Below are 15,660 nucleotides of genomic sequence, written 5' to 3'. Positions count from 1 at the left end.
AAGGAAGGAAGGAAGGAAGGCAGGCAGGCCCGTGATGGCAAGGCATCTGTCATACAAACTCAATGGCACAAAGCTAATCGAGATCAACAAGCTTCTCCACTCACAAAGTCTGCTGACTCAGCCTGACGCCAGTCCTGCAGGCTTCCCTCTGCCATTTGCAAGAGTCTTGGGACCCCCGGAGCAATAAGTCCCCCACTTCAGCTTGGGGTAAAGGGAGTGGCCTTCCAGCTTCCAGGGCTGCCCTGGGGTTCAATATCAAAGCCCCTGGCTGGTCCTACCTCAGGCCTTCCCTCCAGCTCTGCCTCACAATGTGTGATCCCTTCTTTAGTGTCCCTGAGATTCCAGTCTGCTACTGACTCTAATTGAGTCCCAGTGGTAAGTGTGAAGATGTTTCCTTGTGCCACCCACTTTGAAGATGTGAACAGAGCCAAGAAAGCCTATGAAACTGCAGACAGGGGTCCAGGGTGGGAGAGGTTGGGTGAGTGGGAAAGATGGGGGTTAGGAGCATTATCACCAACAAGGCTGGACCTCTTGGGTAAGTGACTGTGCCTTTCTGGTTTCCGTGTCCTCACAATCAAAATGGGCTAGCCACCACAGTGACTTCCTGGAGCTGTTTTCATTGTCATCACTGCCGCCACCACCACCACCACCATCATCATCCTCCTCCTCCTCCTCATCATCATCATCACACCAATACTGTCATCATTATGGTTGCAATTACCATCACCCCAGTCTCATCCCAGGGGCCCAGTTGGCCAGCAATAGCTCTTCCAGGTGCTGATAGCTACCTAGACTTCTTAATCCTGGAGGTGTGTGGGGAACTCCCCTGACACTGACTGGGTAGGGAGGTGCTCTATTGCCAACTGTGCACCATAAATGATCACTTTTTGTCACCTCCCCTCTGGACAGAACCTGTCTGAGTTACCTCACTGCATGCCCACAGGCCTGGCCAGTGCTGTCCATCCCCTGCAGTTCTGGCTGCTCTTTGTCTGGAGCCTGCTTCCTCCCCACAGGTCTGTGAAATATAGCGTCAAGGCGGGACAGCCCCAAGCCTCCAAAATAGCATTCTGCAAGGAAGGACTTGATTCTGGCTGCATCTTGGCTGCTTCATTTGCCTGAGACTCTTCTTGTCCCAATGCATAGAAACCACATCCAGTTTGGTTTGGGAACCACACTCAAAAGTTCTATGAAACGACTTCCTTAAAAATGCAATGAGAGCCAGGCGCCAGTGGCTCACGTCTGTAATCCTAGCTACTGAAGAGGCTGAAGTCTGAGGATTGCAGTTCAAAGCCAGCCCAGGCAGGAAAGTCTGTGAGACTCATCTCCAATTAACCACTAGAAAACCGGAAGTGGCACTGTGGCTCAATGGTAGAGAGCTAGCCTTGAGCTGAAGTGCTCAGAGACTGTGCCTAGGTTCAGAGTCCAAGCCCCATGATCACCACCACCAACAAACAAATGCAGTGAGAGAAATGGAGACCCCATTGTTGTGGTGGAATCTGCTGTGATGTATGGAAATTATGCCAAATAGCACACCCCAGAACAGCCCAGTATCACTCAAAAAGTCAAGTTCAACTGTTCTAGGAGCAAATCTACCAGCAATGAAAGGGACTCAGCTTTCCCTAATGTATATAAGTATACACATTAAATGTGTGTGTGTGTGTGTGTGTGTGTGTGTGTGTGTGTGTGTGTATGTGTGTCTAGTGGAAGGCAAAGGCACTATGCTGTAGGCTGGCGATGTGCAGCATGCATGCCTCCCCATGTCTGGGAGCCGTGTGCTTCAGGCCATGCTCACCTCCATGCTGTACTTCTCCACCGTCCTCCGCAGGGGGTCCACGGCCTGCCAGCAGATCAGGATGCACAGGTCGATGAGCAGCATACCCCCCACGATCACCAGCAGCTTCTGGTCTTTGATGATCTGTATAGGGAAATGATAGAGGGGCAGATATAAGACAGAACTTCCCAAACCCAGGCTGAGGTGTCAGGCCAGGGTGGCCATGAACTCTCAGCTGGAGAGTCTCCGGGCCGAAACTCCCCATCGCCCACAGGAAAAACCAAGTTCAGCTCTTGTGTCTGCCTTAAAAGGCCTTTTCTGATCGTTGTCCAAACACTTCCTCACTTGTTCATATCTGGACACTTCTACTAGTCTCTGGCTGAAGGTAATTTTCATCTGAGTCTTTCCTGTCTGGCAAACTTCAAGACCCTGGTTAATTGTCACCTCCTCCCTGAAGCTCTCTGTGCTCCTCCAGTGGAATCAGTTACTCCCAGAGCACTCTATCAGGAGCACATGCTGTCAGGAGGGAGAAGAGCCATAGTAATATGAGCAGTAGCTCACATTTGATGAATACTTGTTTAAGGCCTGCCTTCAGATTGGCAGTTTTACATGCATTGTCTCAAACAAGGACAGATACAATTATTCCCATTTTTCAGAGAAAGAAATTTGATTATACTTGTTCAGTGTAATAAAGCTACTGAAGCGTGAAGCCGAGATTTAACCAAGCTCCTTCTTTTTTCCAAATTCATACCCTCAGACATTTCCAGCACTGCCCAGGGTATCATATGATACCTTATCTGTGTCTGTACCCCCAACAGGGAAGCCACAGAGGGTGCCCTGATTTATCTGTGTACCTCAGGACCTAACAGGGTCTGGTATGCAGCGAGCACTTTAAAGTTTGACAAAAGAGTTGTGTTGGAGCTACCTACTTGGAATCCCAACACTTGGGAGGCTAGAAGCAGATAGATGGCAAGTTCAAGGCCAGCCTGAAACTATGTCTCAAAAAATGGACAGGGCTATGGTCACAAGTTTACAGAGTTGCCACCCCTAGGTTAGAGTTCCAGGCCATGATCAGGTCCTAGATACACAGGAGGCTAAAAATCTGAGGATTATGGTTCAAAGCCAGCCAGGGAAGACACATCTGTAAGAATCTTTTTTTTGGGGGGGGTCTGGTCGTGGGGCCTGCACTCTGGGCCTGGGCGCTGTCCCTCAGCTCTTCAGCTCAAGGCTAGCGCTCTACCACTTGAGCCACAGCACCACTTCCAGCTTTTTTCTTTTTGCTTATGTGGTGCTGAGGAATTGAACCCAGGGCCTTATGCATTCAAGGCAAGCACTCTACCACTGAGCCACCTTCCCAGCCCCATCTGTAAGAATCTTATCTCCAATTAACTAGCAAAAAATCCAGGAGTGGAAGTATGGCTCAAATGTTAAAGTGCCAGCTTCGAATTAAAAAGCTAAGTGAGACACAAGTCCCTGAGTTCAAGCCCTAGTACCCGTATTAAACAAACAAACAAATAAATGAATAAGTAAAGGCTGGTGCTCTACTAACCTGGAACAAAGATGGAAAAATGGGGCAGAGGAGGGAGGGGAGCAAAGATCTAAGACCTATCCTGTTATTGAGCTAAGTCCTGCCCCTTTCTTGGTCTCAGACCTGACCAGGACCCCAGTCCTGATCCTAAATTATGCCGGCTCAGGAGCTTATTTTCCTCAAGCAGGCATCTGCTTGATTTCACAGCCAGCGTGCCTCTCTTGGCACGTGGATGCTAGATTCTGCTTGCTGCCCCATGAGTGGAACACTCATTCTTGGCCTGTATTGTTGAGTTTCAACACCCTTCCAAAGAACAAAAAACATGGGTGGGTAGAATTGAGATGAAGGAATACAAAAACAAACAAACAAGTCTCATTTCATCCCTTTTGCAGCCTGAACCTTCACCCAACCACCAACCAAATAAAAGCTAATGTGATTAAGTTATTTTGGAAAAGGCTCCAAGAAAAATAAATTGGGAGACAGAAGCCTAAGAAAGATGACTGGGTGTGGCTTTTAATGACTAAGGCCATTAAAACAACAACAACAACAGGAATAGAAACTCATAAAGGCCTTTCTGTGGCCCAGTGTGAAAAGAACAGCAGATCAGACTGCTATGAAATCCCCTAAAACCACTTTACTTGGGGGCAGGGCAAGCCTTCTCTTTGAAAGTTCAGAAAGGATCCAGTGAACTGCTGATGCTTTGCAAAAACACGGCTTAACCCTTGCCCTCTGTGGAGCAAGGCAACTCCCTGCCAGCTTTGAGAAGCTGGGGAAAAAGGAAGACATTCCTGAGGAGCCTGGGACCCGAGGTCAGGCTACAAGAGGCCCTTGCATGTGCTGTGGCCCCTCAGGCTGTTTGAGCCCACAAGCATTTGCCTAGGCTGTGCCCTTGGAGGTCCTTGCCCAGTTCCTGCTGGTGCAATCCTACCCTGACTTGAAGACTGAGTCCAGGTAGTTTTAGCTCCATGACGCAGGTATGGTCTACATTGGGACACAGCTGATCTTCAAAGAGGAGCTCTAGGAGCTCACTCTTGTCAGTGTGGTAAGGTAAAGTCCTTCTTCCTGTAAGGTTCTCTATGATGTGTGAGGCCGCATGGGGCAGTGATATTTGGAAGGATTTGGAATTATGTGCACTACATTAGAACCCTGTCTCCATTTCTTGTTACCTGTGGGACAATGGGAAAATCACTTCATCTCTGCCATTCAGCAGTTTTCCATTGGTATCAGAGCCAGGAGAGGAGGAAAGCTCATGCATTATTGCTGAGTATGGTATAAAGGAGTGAACACAGATTTTTGGAATTAAAAAGGCTCATTCTAATCCTAGTTCTGGCCAAATGTGATCTAATGTAAATTGCTTATCTTAGCTGGACCTCAATTTCCTCCTTGATAAAGTGGGGTCATTGGCCCCCAGTTGTACAGTTGGTATAAGAATAGAACAAGATGATGATGCATGGAAATCACAAAAGATCAAGATTTATCTGAGGAAGATGCTCCATGAATACTAGCTATTTGATTTATTACTTGGGGTTTGATTAGCAGCAATTCTGTTATATGTAGGACAGTGACATCTAGAGGCAAAGTATGATACTGTGCCCCAGCTCTACTAGTCGTTAAGGCGCATCAACAGATGGCCAGATCCATGTGGGAAGGTTGGTGAATAAGAAAGAACACATCTGATTTCCATCTGGCACTGTTCCCAAAGCCTGGCACTCCACCAGAGCTTATGAATGACTTCAACCATGTAGTTATGAACCACATCTCATTTATTAATTGCAGAAATACTGAGGTGAGTTCTTTTCTAGGTCCTGGGGCTGGGAAGGAGAGGGGTCCAGCTGGGCTCAAAGAATAAACATTCTGCCTTCATGGAACATGTATTTTAGTTGGGGAGACCATAGTGAATAACTAAGCTGTGTCTATACAAAATGTTTTGCTGAGAAGAAATGATTTAAAGTAATCTGAAATAAGGAAGATGAGGAGGGAAAGGAAAGCACTGTCCTGACCATGTGGATCTGAGTTGGAGAACCACACAGTCGGAGGCCACCTCTCATCCTCATCTCATTTTTGCTTCCTTCTTTCTCAGGTTTCTCTTTAAATCTTGCCCCGATTTCTCTCTGGGTTGTTGGTGTTTGCTGGTGTCCCCACATGTCATTCTCTCTCTGAGACAGGAACAGCTTAGTGATATGCTTTGAGCAGAAGAAGTGAACCAAGGCTTCAGCAATCACTATGCATCTGGGAAGCTGATCTGAGTTTGATGTGAACTAGCTGATCCTGGGTGAGTTGCTGACTCCTCTGAGATGATTCCTTCATTTACAAAGTGTAGACATCATCACACAAGTCACATCAGGTGATCAGAATCTGGCTTACAATAGCAGCACAGTGGAAGCCAACTATCCCTTCTAAATGTCACTTCCCGTGTTGTTTAGAGCAAGGATTAGCAAACAACAGATTTTGCTCACAGCCTGTGACAAATGTCTCCAGCCATATTAAACAGAGTAGAGGTAGCTGCAGAAGAGAGGTCGGCAAAAAGTCATCTATTTATGATGTATGACTTTGTACAGAAAAAATCCTGGCTGAAAAATGATTTAGAAGAAAATGGTATTTTAAAAAAAAAATTAAAACACTATAGATTTTTTTTTTTGGTAGGCCGTGGGGATTGAACTCTGGGCCTGGGCGCTGTCCCTCAGCTCTTCAGCTCAAGGCGAGCGCTCTACCACTTGAGCTACAGCACCACTTCCAGTTTTCTGCTGATTTATTGGAGATAAGAGTCTCATGGTCTCTCTTGCCTGGGCTGGCTTTGAACCTCGATCCTCAGATCTCAGCCTCCTAAGTAGCTAGGATTACAGGCGTGAGCCACCAGTGCCCGGCTCACTTTAGATTTTTTTTGAGGCAAGGTTTTGCTATGTAGTTCAGGCTGGCCTCAAACTCAAGATCCTTTTGCCTGAGCTTCTTGAGTGCTGGGATTGTAGGTATGCACCAACACACCTGGCTTAACTTGAGATCTTTTGACTGATCAGATCAACCTTCTAGCTGGGTCAACTTGGTGCTCTCTGGTACATAGTGTGATTAACGCCCAGGATGGTTAGTGCCTTGCCCTGCCCAGACATCAGTGGAATGGATGAAGCCCTCCCTTGGCATTCCTTAGGATGAACCCAGGTAAAGGTCTGAGGGGTGTCCTTTGTGGCTCACACTGTCAGCAACAGTACTGAGTCACATTTGTTCTTAAAAACATCTGCCATGAACAGGAGGCCTCATCCCTGAGGTCCTCCTTCATGCCACCACTTCAGCTGGGTCCTAGTGAGAGGCAGAATTAGGCCAGGAATAAGTTTCTCAATGGAAGACTTGATCATTGGTCTTTATAACAAATAGTAGCATGCTACAAAACTGTGAAATTTGGGAGCATTAAGTCACCAACTGTCAATACTTTTTTTTTTAAACTATGCTTTCCCCCCCCCCCCTTTCGTGTCTAAAAATATGGCTGTTGGGTGCTGGTGGCTCACACTTGTAATCCTAGCTACTCAGAAAGGCTGAGACCTGAGGATTGACATTTGGACCCAGCCTGGGCAGGAAAGTCTGTGAGACTCTTACCTTCTAATTAAACAGTCAAAAGTCAAAAGTGGAAGTGTGGTTCAAATGTTAGGGTGCCAACCTTGAGCACAAAAGCCAAGTAAGAGTGTGAGGCCCTGAGTTCAAGCCTCATTTCTCCCCCCTGCCCCCTCACACACACAAAATAAAATGGGGCCATATGGGGTGAGGCAGTGCTTCCCCCTCATAGGCTGGTCTGTTACCTGCTAATGACCCCTCAGCAGTGCTTCTCTCCCCCTCTGAATGCAGCCTGCAGTTTTCCTGAGTTGGCCTTGGGATCCAGCAGGGGCCAGAGAAGGCAGGATCTACCTTACCATACTTGTAGGTGTGGGGTTGAGGACTGAAGCTTCAGATCAACCCTGGCATCCGAGAGGGAAGTGATGAGCCTGATGAGCCTGGCGCCATTGGGCACCAGGTAGGGGCCTCAGAAGCACAGCTTAGGGAATGCTGTTACTGCAATATGCTCCCTTCTACAGAACAGGAACAGGCTTGGAAGGCTGAGACATTCGTCTAAGGTCTCACAGCAGGTCAGTGGCTGGGCAGGGCCTGTTTTGCCTACTACCCCACTGTCTGGGAAGGCCTGCTGTCCACCTTGGGTGCTAGGTGACATGGCAGAATGCAAGCTCTGGAGAAGAACTGCGTCATCTGAGTCCGTGTCTGAAGTGGGATGGCCCATGGTACAGCGTCTTTGAACAGCATATGGCCACATCCAGGGTTTAAAACGTGTACGTGTGGTGGGTAGAAGGGTGATGGTTGGAACCCAGAGAGGATCTTTGGAAAGAGGTGTCATGGTGCCGTGAGACATTTCCTGGCTGAGAGGAATGGGGTGAGAGGCATGCTTCCTTGACCTTGGAGAGCTGTTGGATGACCTGGCGGGGTCCCAGACACTGAGGGAAGCCTGTGGTCTGCTGCCTGAGAAACCTGGAGGGGGGGGGATGGCCAGGTGCAGAGGACAGGCTACAAGTAGGCTGCCACCATAGCAAGACCCTCTTCGACCCTGGAGCTCTTGTAGGGGTAGGAGACACATCAGATGCAGCTCCTTCCACTTTTTTTTTTCTTTTAATGGTACTGGGGTTTGACTTCAAAGCTTTGCGTTTGCTAGGCAGATCCTCTGCCACTTGAGGTATACCTTCAGTCCTTTTTTGCTTATTTACTTTTCAGATAAAAGTCAGTGTTTTTGCTCAGGCTGGACTCCAGCTATCATCCCCCTAACTCCTATCTCATTACCATCCTCCTATCTTATTAGCATACCTATAATCCCAACTGGGATTAGAGGTATGAGCCACTGTCCCCAGCCCTAAGTGGCACTTTGTACATGAAGCCTTCCTTAAGGGTCATGTATCCTAGAACTCCCCTCATGTCTCCAAGCAACCCCTGACCCTATGTGTTGTAAAAGCCTCTGTTAACTGATTTCCTCAGAGCCTGGGATGCCAGGAGGCAGGGACTGTGTTTCTCTCAAATCCCAAGCAGATAGCTCAGCACCTGCATGCATTGCTAAGTAGCTCCTGGCAGCACACTGAAACAGGAGGGTGATTACCTTCTTCTTCATCTTCACATTTTTGAAGATGGCATGGACCCTCCACGTCTTTGCAAACATCGCCCCAAAGGCAGTTGTGTAGCCTACAGTGAGAATCCAGGTCCTGACCTAGACGTGGCAGAAAACAGAGGTGTTAGCATTCCCCAGGGGGACATCAGTCAGATTTATTCAAGAACCTAGCCAGGGATAATCTAGATGATAAGGGCAGACACACCCCTTTGCGTGCCGGAGTTTCATTAGTGTCTTCCAATCAGGTTTCAGTTTGGTAGATTTGCATTTGTGTCCTCCAATCCGATTTCAGTTTGATAGGTTGTCATTAGCATCCTCCAATCAGGTTTCAATTTGATAGGTTGTCATTAGCATCCTCCAATCAGATTTCAATTTGGTAGATATTTTAATCTATCAGGTACTTATGTAGACTATAATCTGGGTCCTAGTAGGCTGGGACAGCCTGGCCAACATCTGATAGTGACTGGGGTATCTAGGACACCCACTCCAGGTTTACTCCATGATTGCTTTCAGACTCCACCTTCACCAGCTGGCCTGGACACCATGCAACATCCAAAAGTCTTTCACACTCTCCCAGAGACACCCCCAGCCCAGTGTCCATAGACACATTCTGCCTCTTCCTGTCCTGGCAACCTGGCTCCCACACGTCTTCTGCACCTGTTCTGCTTGTGAAAGGGTGAGCTGTCTGAGCACAGGCAAGCACTGAGGAACACACACCTGGCATGTGCACACAGACAGGGGTCAAGTGGGGACTTGGCCTTCTTTTTCTTTCAATTATTTACTTTTCACTCCAAAAAAACCAAGCAGGAGATCAGATAGGTAAGGATGAAGTACGGTGCTTTAGAGAAGATGAAGGATATATTGTCACTCTTAGTAGGGTTGAGGCCAAAGAAAAGCACAAGGAGGGCAGAGGAGCCAGTCATTGGAGCAGAGGCCAGATTTCTCCAATGACCAGAGCAGACACTGATCTGTCAGTCTCAAAACCTTGCACACCAGCCCACTCACCCATCCTTGTGTCTCTTTGTCTATCTCTTCATGGAGCTAGTACTATTGGACTAGTACAAAAGACAGAAAAAGGAAAACAAGTAATAACTGGGATAATGATTTTTTTGTGTGCTGATAGTTGAGTGAAGAAATCATTATCCAAATGAGAAAACTGAGGCTCAGAGCATTCAACATATTCTTGTGAATCCATAGTGCCCAAGAGCCAAGCCTGGAAAACAAATACATTGACCCAATGTGGCTTGCTCTCTCTTATGGTGTCCTGCAGCCTCCTCAGAATCCATTTAACTCAAATCAGGCTTATTTGTACACAGGAGCCAGAGGCCCAGGGCACACTGGGGGCAGATGGCCAGCCAGGATGCACTCTCCTGAGATCTCCACAGTTTTAAATAGGAACATAACAATACTTAAAAAAAAATTCAGTACTGGGGTTTGAACTCGGGGCCTCATACTTGTTCACTCAATTGACACTCTTATCACGTGACCCATGCCTCTAGGCCTGTTATTTTTCTTTTCTTTTCCTTCCTTCTTTTCATTCTTGTGTGTGTGTGTGTGTGTGTGTGTGTGTGTGTGTTAAGGCAAGGCTCATGGACTTTTCTTCCCAGGTTGGCTTTGAACCTCTATCCTCAGATCTCAGCCTCCTGAGTAGCTAGGATTACAGGTGTGAGCTACTGGCGCCCAGCTTTTCTTTTCTTTCTCTTTCCCCTCCCTCCCTCCTGCCTTTCTTTCCCTCCTTCCTCCTCTTCTTCCTCCTCCTCCTTCTACTTTTCCTCCCCCTCCTTCTTTTACTTTTTTTTTGTTTTGCCAGTCCTGGGGCTTGAACTCAGGGCCTGAGCACTGTCCCTGAGCTTCTTTTGCTCAAGGCTAGTACTCTACCACTTGAGCCGCAGTGCCACTTCTGGTTTTTTCTGTTTATGTGATACTGAGGAATTGAACCCAGCGCTTCGTGCATGCTAGGCAAGCACTCTATCACTAAGCCACATTCATAGCTCCCTTCCTTTCTTTTATAGCTAATGTTACATAGAGTGCCATGGACTTTTCTGGAAGTTTGGTTGTGAACTGTGATCCTCCAGATCACAGCTTCTTGAGAAGCTAGTATTACAGGTATGAGCCACTAGCATACTGCATTTTTATTTATTGTTGTTTGTCTTTTAAAACAGGTCTTCTTATATAGTCCAGGCTGGTATCAAACTTGCTATGTAGCTAGGCTACCTGAATTCACCATCCCCCTGTCTCAGCTTCCCAAGTACTGGGATTACAGGCATGCACCACCACACCTGACAAGACCAGAGATTTTGACAGGACTCTAAAACCAATGGTCTATGATAGTTTCTGATCATGGTCCCACGATCATAAAGTCAACTTTAACCATAGCCATATACAGAATATGGGCATCTCATAAAGGGTGCAAAAGATGAAACAATGCTATTGTGCTACCTTGTCATGCAGCTGGCCACGATTTCTTATGTCAAGGACTTGTGTCTCCCCAGTGTGCTTGGCATCATCAATATTCCCTTTGACTTACATTCCTTTTTAAAAGCAATTGCTGTCAGGCCGCTTGCCTGTTTCGTGAAGGTTAACATTATTTAGCCTCAATAATATAAATTAAGTGAGTTAAAACTCCTAATGGAAATTAAATCTGGTGTCTGGAAACTGTAGCCATATACTGAAAGCAAATGACAGCTCTGACAGTAAAGAGCCGAGCCTGCTGCCCCATGGCGAGACTGGCCTTGGATGGTGTCGGCGAACCTGGGCTTTGCCTGGGCTCCCACTATTTGCCTCACAATGAAGGTGGCTCACTGGGCTTACATTTTTTTCACACACAAATATGGGTTGTATGTGTGTGTGAGAGGACACAGTGGTGTCTACCTTATAAGCTAAACGACTTGGGAAGCAGAGAGAAAAAGAATCTGGTTTGACACCAGCCCCAGATAAAAATGCATAGCCCTATCTGAAATATAACTAAAGCAAATAGAGGTTGGGGCATAGCTTGGGTGGCAGAGCACCTGCCTAGCAAATGTAAGGTCCTGAGTTCAAATCTCATCACTGTAAAAACAGGAAGATGTGGCTTATGCCGAATCTTTGCCTTCCTTTTGGGGCATCTGGAGGCAGGGATGTGTATGTGACCATCAAGGTTCTGAGCCCTGTGTGTCTCTGCCCTTTGATCCTGGTCTTACCTGGGCTCCTCTGCAACAGCCTCCTCCCTTGGCTGCTTTGGTCCTATTTTTTTTCACAGTAACTGATCATGGCCAGGAGTGTGACTAGATGCTCAGTCCCTGAGTGCAGAGGATTGCTGGAGCTGAGGGCTGTCTTGGACCCTTGGCGCATACCCTACCACTTCCTGGTATAAGGGCTGACCAGCCACTGTGGCCCTATGTGCAGCCAGCAGACGGGCTCACTGAGTCAGGGCCTGGGCCAATCCCAGCTGGAGACAGCTATTGAGCCAATACCAGGGGAACCAGTGAAAGCAGAGCAGTGGCTGGCTCTGCCCAGGGCAGTGCTGGGCTGTCCTCTGCCAAGGGGACAGTTGTTGGCTCCCTGCATCTTTCCCCATCTGCCATGGGCAGGGTCCATGACAGGCTCTTCCCCTGGAATTCTGTCCTCCCACCCCCACGCCTGTGCGTATCTCGGGGGTCCTGGCATCACCCACCTCACGTTAGGAACCTGAAAGTCACCACAGCTCCCCACTTTTGCTTTCCTCTTCCATTTCTAAGCCAGTCTCTTCTGTGCACGCTAGGAGGTGCGAGCTAGGGCTCCTGGTCACTCTGCCCTCTGTTTTCAGGACCACTGGGGAAGGGGTTGGCTGAGGGGTGAGGGCATGTGTTTCTCTGCTGCCTGCGGCGGTGACTGGGCCTCTGTGAGCTGGGAAAACACTCTCCTCCTTGTCCTTTCACAGCTGGGACAGGTGAGGGCTGCTGGGTGGCTTCATCCTTTGCTGCCTGTGCCCCTGCAGGCCTGCAGCTCTTCCTTGCATTCCGGGCTTTTTACGTGAACCTTGGGAGCTGTTTTCTACCAGGCCAGGCCTGACAGTTATCACCAAATGTCCCTTGTCAGCATCCTTTTCATCCATGTCCCCTACTGCCATGCCATGTCAGGTCTCCTGCTGCCATCAGGAGTGGAGATCTGAGAGCTGCCCGGGCCTGGTGCAGGTCCTGGCATTGTTGGTTCTGTGCAGGCCACAGAACCTCTCCAAGGCTCACTGTCCTCCTCTGGGAATGGGACAACAAATGCCTGAACTCCTAGAGATTGGGCCAGGATTAGAAGAAGGCATGAGAGGGTTAGGGTCCCCACCGGCTTCTGACTTTCTTCCTGGTCCTGTCTCTGCCCTTGCCTGCTGCCCCTCTAGAAACTTTAGTTCAAACCCCTTCACTGCCCCTGGGGACCTTAAGCCAACCGCCATATGCTTACAGGGTACTACAACCCCACAGCAGCAACTGGGGCCTGGCCTAACCTCTCACCTCTGTGCCAAAGGCCATTTCTTGAGCTTTCTTCTCACACATTCTCTTTTGTCCTCCAAAATCCAAACCCATGGGTTGCCTCCTCCAAGAAGGCCTTTCCCCTAGACCTGACATTGACTTTCACTCATGTCTCTGTGTCTCTGATGCCCTGTCAGACTTCTCACAATGTGGGGTCACTGGGAAGCAAGGGCCTGCTCTGTCCACCTTTAACTGTCTGAGGCCTGGCTCTGAGGAGAGGTGACGAGTCTGTGCAAAAGCTACTCAAAGAGGACTTTCATGGCCATACAAGTAAAACGTGTTATCTGGTAGATGGTGAGTTCCCCATGACTCCAGGAATTCAAGGCCAGAGTCATTAGCTCTAGAGTCGTTTCCTGTAGCTTCCTCTGGTGACACCCAACCTCCCTTCTTTTTTATTTATTTATTTATTCTTTTTTTGGGTCCAGTCGTGGGGCCTGAACTCTGGGCCTGAGCGCTGTCCCTCAGCTCAAGGCTAACACTCTACCACTTGAGCCACAGCGCCACTTCCGGCTTTTTTCTTTTTGCTTATGTAGTGCTGAGGAATCGAACCCAGGGCCTCAGGCATGCAAGGCAAGCGCTCTACCACTGAGCCACCTTCCCAGCCCCCCAACCTCTCTTCTATAAGGCATGCTTTCTAATATATTATCTCCAATATGTTCCTGTGGATCAAGCAGCCGTTTTACTCTCTCCATCAGGTTGTTTATTTAATTTCTTTTTCAAGTTTGAATTTGGGGTTTTGTGCTTGTTTGTCAGGCATTTTACTGCTTTTGGTTGCTGATGGGGCTTGAACGTGGGGCCTGGCTCTGTGTACCAGCTGTTTTGCTCAAGGATAGTCCTCTACCATTTTGAGCCACAGGTTCCCTTTGGTTTTCTGGTCATTAATTGGAGATAAGAGTCTCATGGACTTTCCTGTCCAGGCTGGCTTTGAACCATGATCCTTAGATCTCAGCTTCCTAAGTAACTAGGATTACAGGTGTTAGCCACCAGTGCCCAGCTTCCTCCTTATGTTTTAAATACATTTATTTATCTACTTTTTATTGGCAGTACGAGGGCTAGAACTCAGGGCTAGAACTCAGCGTAAGACCTTTTTGCTTTAGCAAAAGACTCAGATTGAGTCTTGTACTTTTGACTGGGTAGCCTAGACCCTAGATCCTTCTATTGTTGCTTTCTGCATAGCTGGGATTACAGGCATGCAACACTGCACCTAGCTCACATTTATCCTTTGGATGTTAGTCTTTCCCTTTCTCCCCTTGACTATAAAGTACACACAGCCTCTAGTTTATTTCCAGTAGGTAGCAAAATAGGGTGGGCAGTACCCACCTCAGTCTCAGCTATGGATACGGAAATAGTAGAGCAAATCTCCAAATAGGAAGAAGAATGTGTGCCCGGGACAATTCTGCTCAGCACTGCACTCCATTGGATCTACCCAGCCCTGCCTGGTCATGGGAAGGGCCTTCCCTAGCTCTTTGGCAAATCTGCAGGAAAGCAGACACCCAGCCCTCTCTTGCAGGTCTGTTCTGATACATGACAGGGGCTGCGTTGTGCTGTACCTCTTTGTCACTGCAGAGGCCTGAGGGCCCTGGGCTGAGAGGACAGATGGAGGAGAAGGCTCTGGTGGCTGGCTGGTCACTCAGGACAAGCTGCTCTTGGACTGTCCAAAAAAAAAGGGCTTATGCTTCCTTCTGCCTGCTTGCCCTAGGCAGGCAGGAAAGCCCACAGCATCACTGTATCTGAGGCAGGGGGAGAGAGGGTGGAGCGGGAGGTGTTCAGGAAAGAGTCTTCTAGAAACACTGCAGAAGACCACACCTTGTTGGGTACTTTTCTGAGATCCAGAGCTTAGAGCACAGCCCCACTCAAATTCAGGCACAAGCAAGAGCACTCTGGGCCCCAGGCCAGAGCCAATGCACACGCCAGAGGAAAGGATTTAAAGCACTCCCTGTCTCCCCTGAACCTTTCCCCAAAGATGCCTTTCTTAAGCTTTTGCAGCTAAAGGACTTGGCTCAGAGGGCAGATCCCAGGCTCCCACCGCCTGATGCCAATATTCTTGTGCAGTGCACACAATGGACAACTCTACTTGGTATTTTTAGTTTAGGTGAGAGGACAACATAAATCAAGAGGAAGAGGCCTTTCTTCCCCGCTTCCCATAGCCTCAGCAGGTACCTCCAGACTGGAGGTTGGGGTGCTTTCTGGAACAGAAACTTTTTCCATATGGGCAGTGGCATGAGGGGTCTAGGTGTGTGTTCAGGAGTGGCTAGTGTTTGTGGCTCCGTGAACGGAAGGCGTGGAGTAGCAGGCAGGTGGAGAGATCAGAGGAAGCACTGGATGGCCATACTGTGGTGACAGCATTTGCTGCGAAACTTGAGGACACATGAGATGCATCTGTTCTGAGTCACGGAAATAAGCCGGCGGGTGAGGGCTGTTTTATAGCTTCCCTGACTCCCTCCACTTCTGGCCACCCCCTCCCCTGACCTGTCTGTCACAAGGTCTGGCAAGGTTCCTGTTTGCTTTGTCTTCTCATCTACACAGCCTCCCCCCTGAATGGTAACTCTGTGGTCAGTGCCTGGCACCTAAGGGAGCCTGGAAGTTGTCAACTGATAGACCAATGGCCAGGGACACAAAAGCATCAAGAAGGCCTGGCATTGAACGGCCACGTGAAAGTAGGGAAAGGATGACCAGGGGATCTACATGAGGGGATCTACATGATCTCCTTAGCTTGAAACATCCTTGGTGTGTGTGTGTGTGTGTGTGTGTGTGT

General features: G+C 48.4%; 1 protein-coding gene across 1 annotated transcript in view; it reads right to left on the bottom strand.

The window, feature by feature from the left end:
* Positions 1 to 15,660, bottom strand: part of Gabbr2 (gamma-aminobutyric acid (GABA) B receptor, 2) — a 352,730-nt gene that overhangs the window by 43,997 nt on the left and 293,073 nt on the right. Inside the window, exons 15-16 of the mRNA XM_013023244.1 lie at positions 8,419 to 8,526; positions 1,793 to 1,915 (exon numbers count right to left, since the gene is read on the bottom strand). Of these exons, the coding sequence (XP_012878698.1) occupies positions 1,793 to 1,915; positions 8,419 to 8,526 (231 nt within the window). The remainder of the gene's footprint in view (positions 1 to 1,792; positions 1,916 to 8,418; positions 8,527 to 15,660) is intronic.

The sequence above is a fragment of the Dipodomys ordii genome, unplaced genomic scaffold (genome assembly GCF_000151885.1).
Source record: "Dipodomys ordii isolate 6190 unplaced genomic scaffold, Dord_2.0 Scaffold67, whole genome shotgun sequence".
Taxonomy (NCBI): domain Eukaryota; kingdom Metazoa; phylum Chordata; class Mammalia; order Rodentia; family Heteromyidae; genus Dipodomys; species Dipodomys ordii.
Note: the sequence above shows the minus strand (reverse complement) of the source record. Positions and strands in the feature narration are given on the sequence as shown.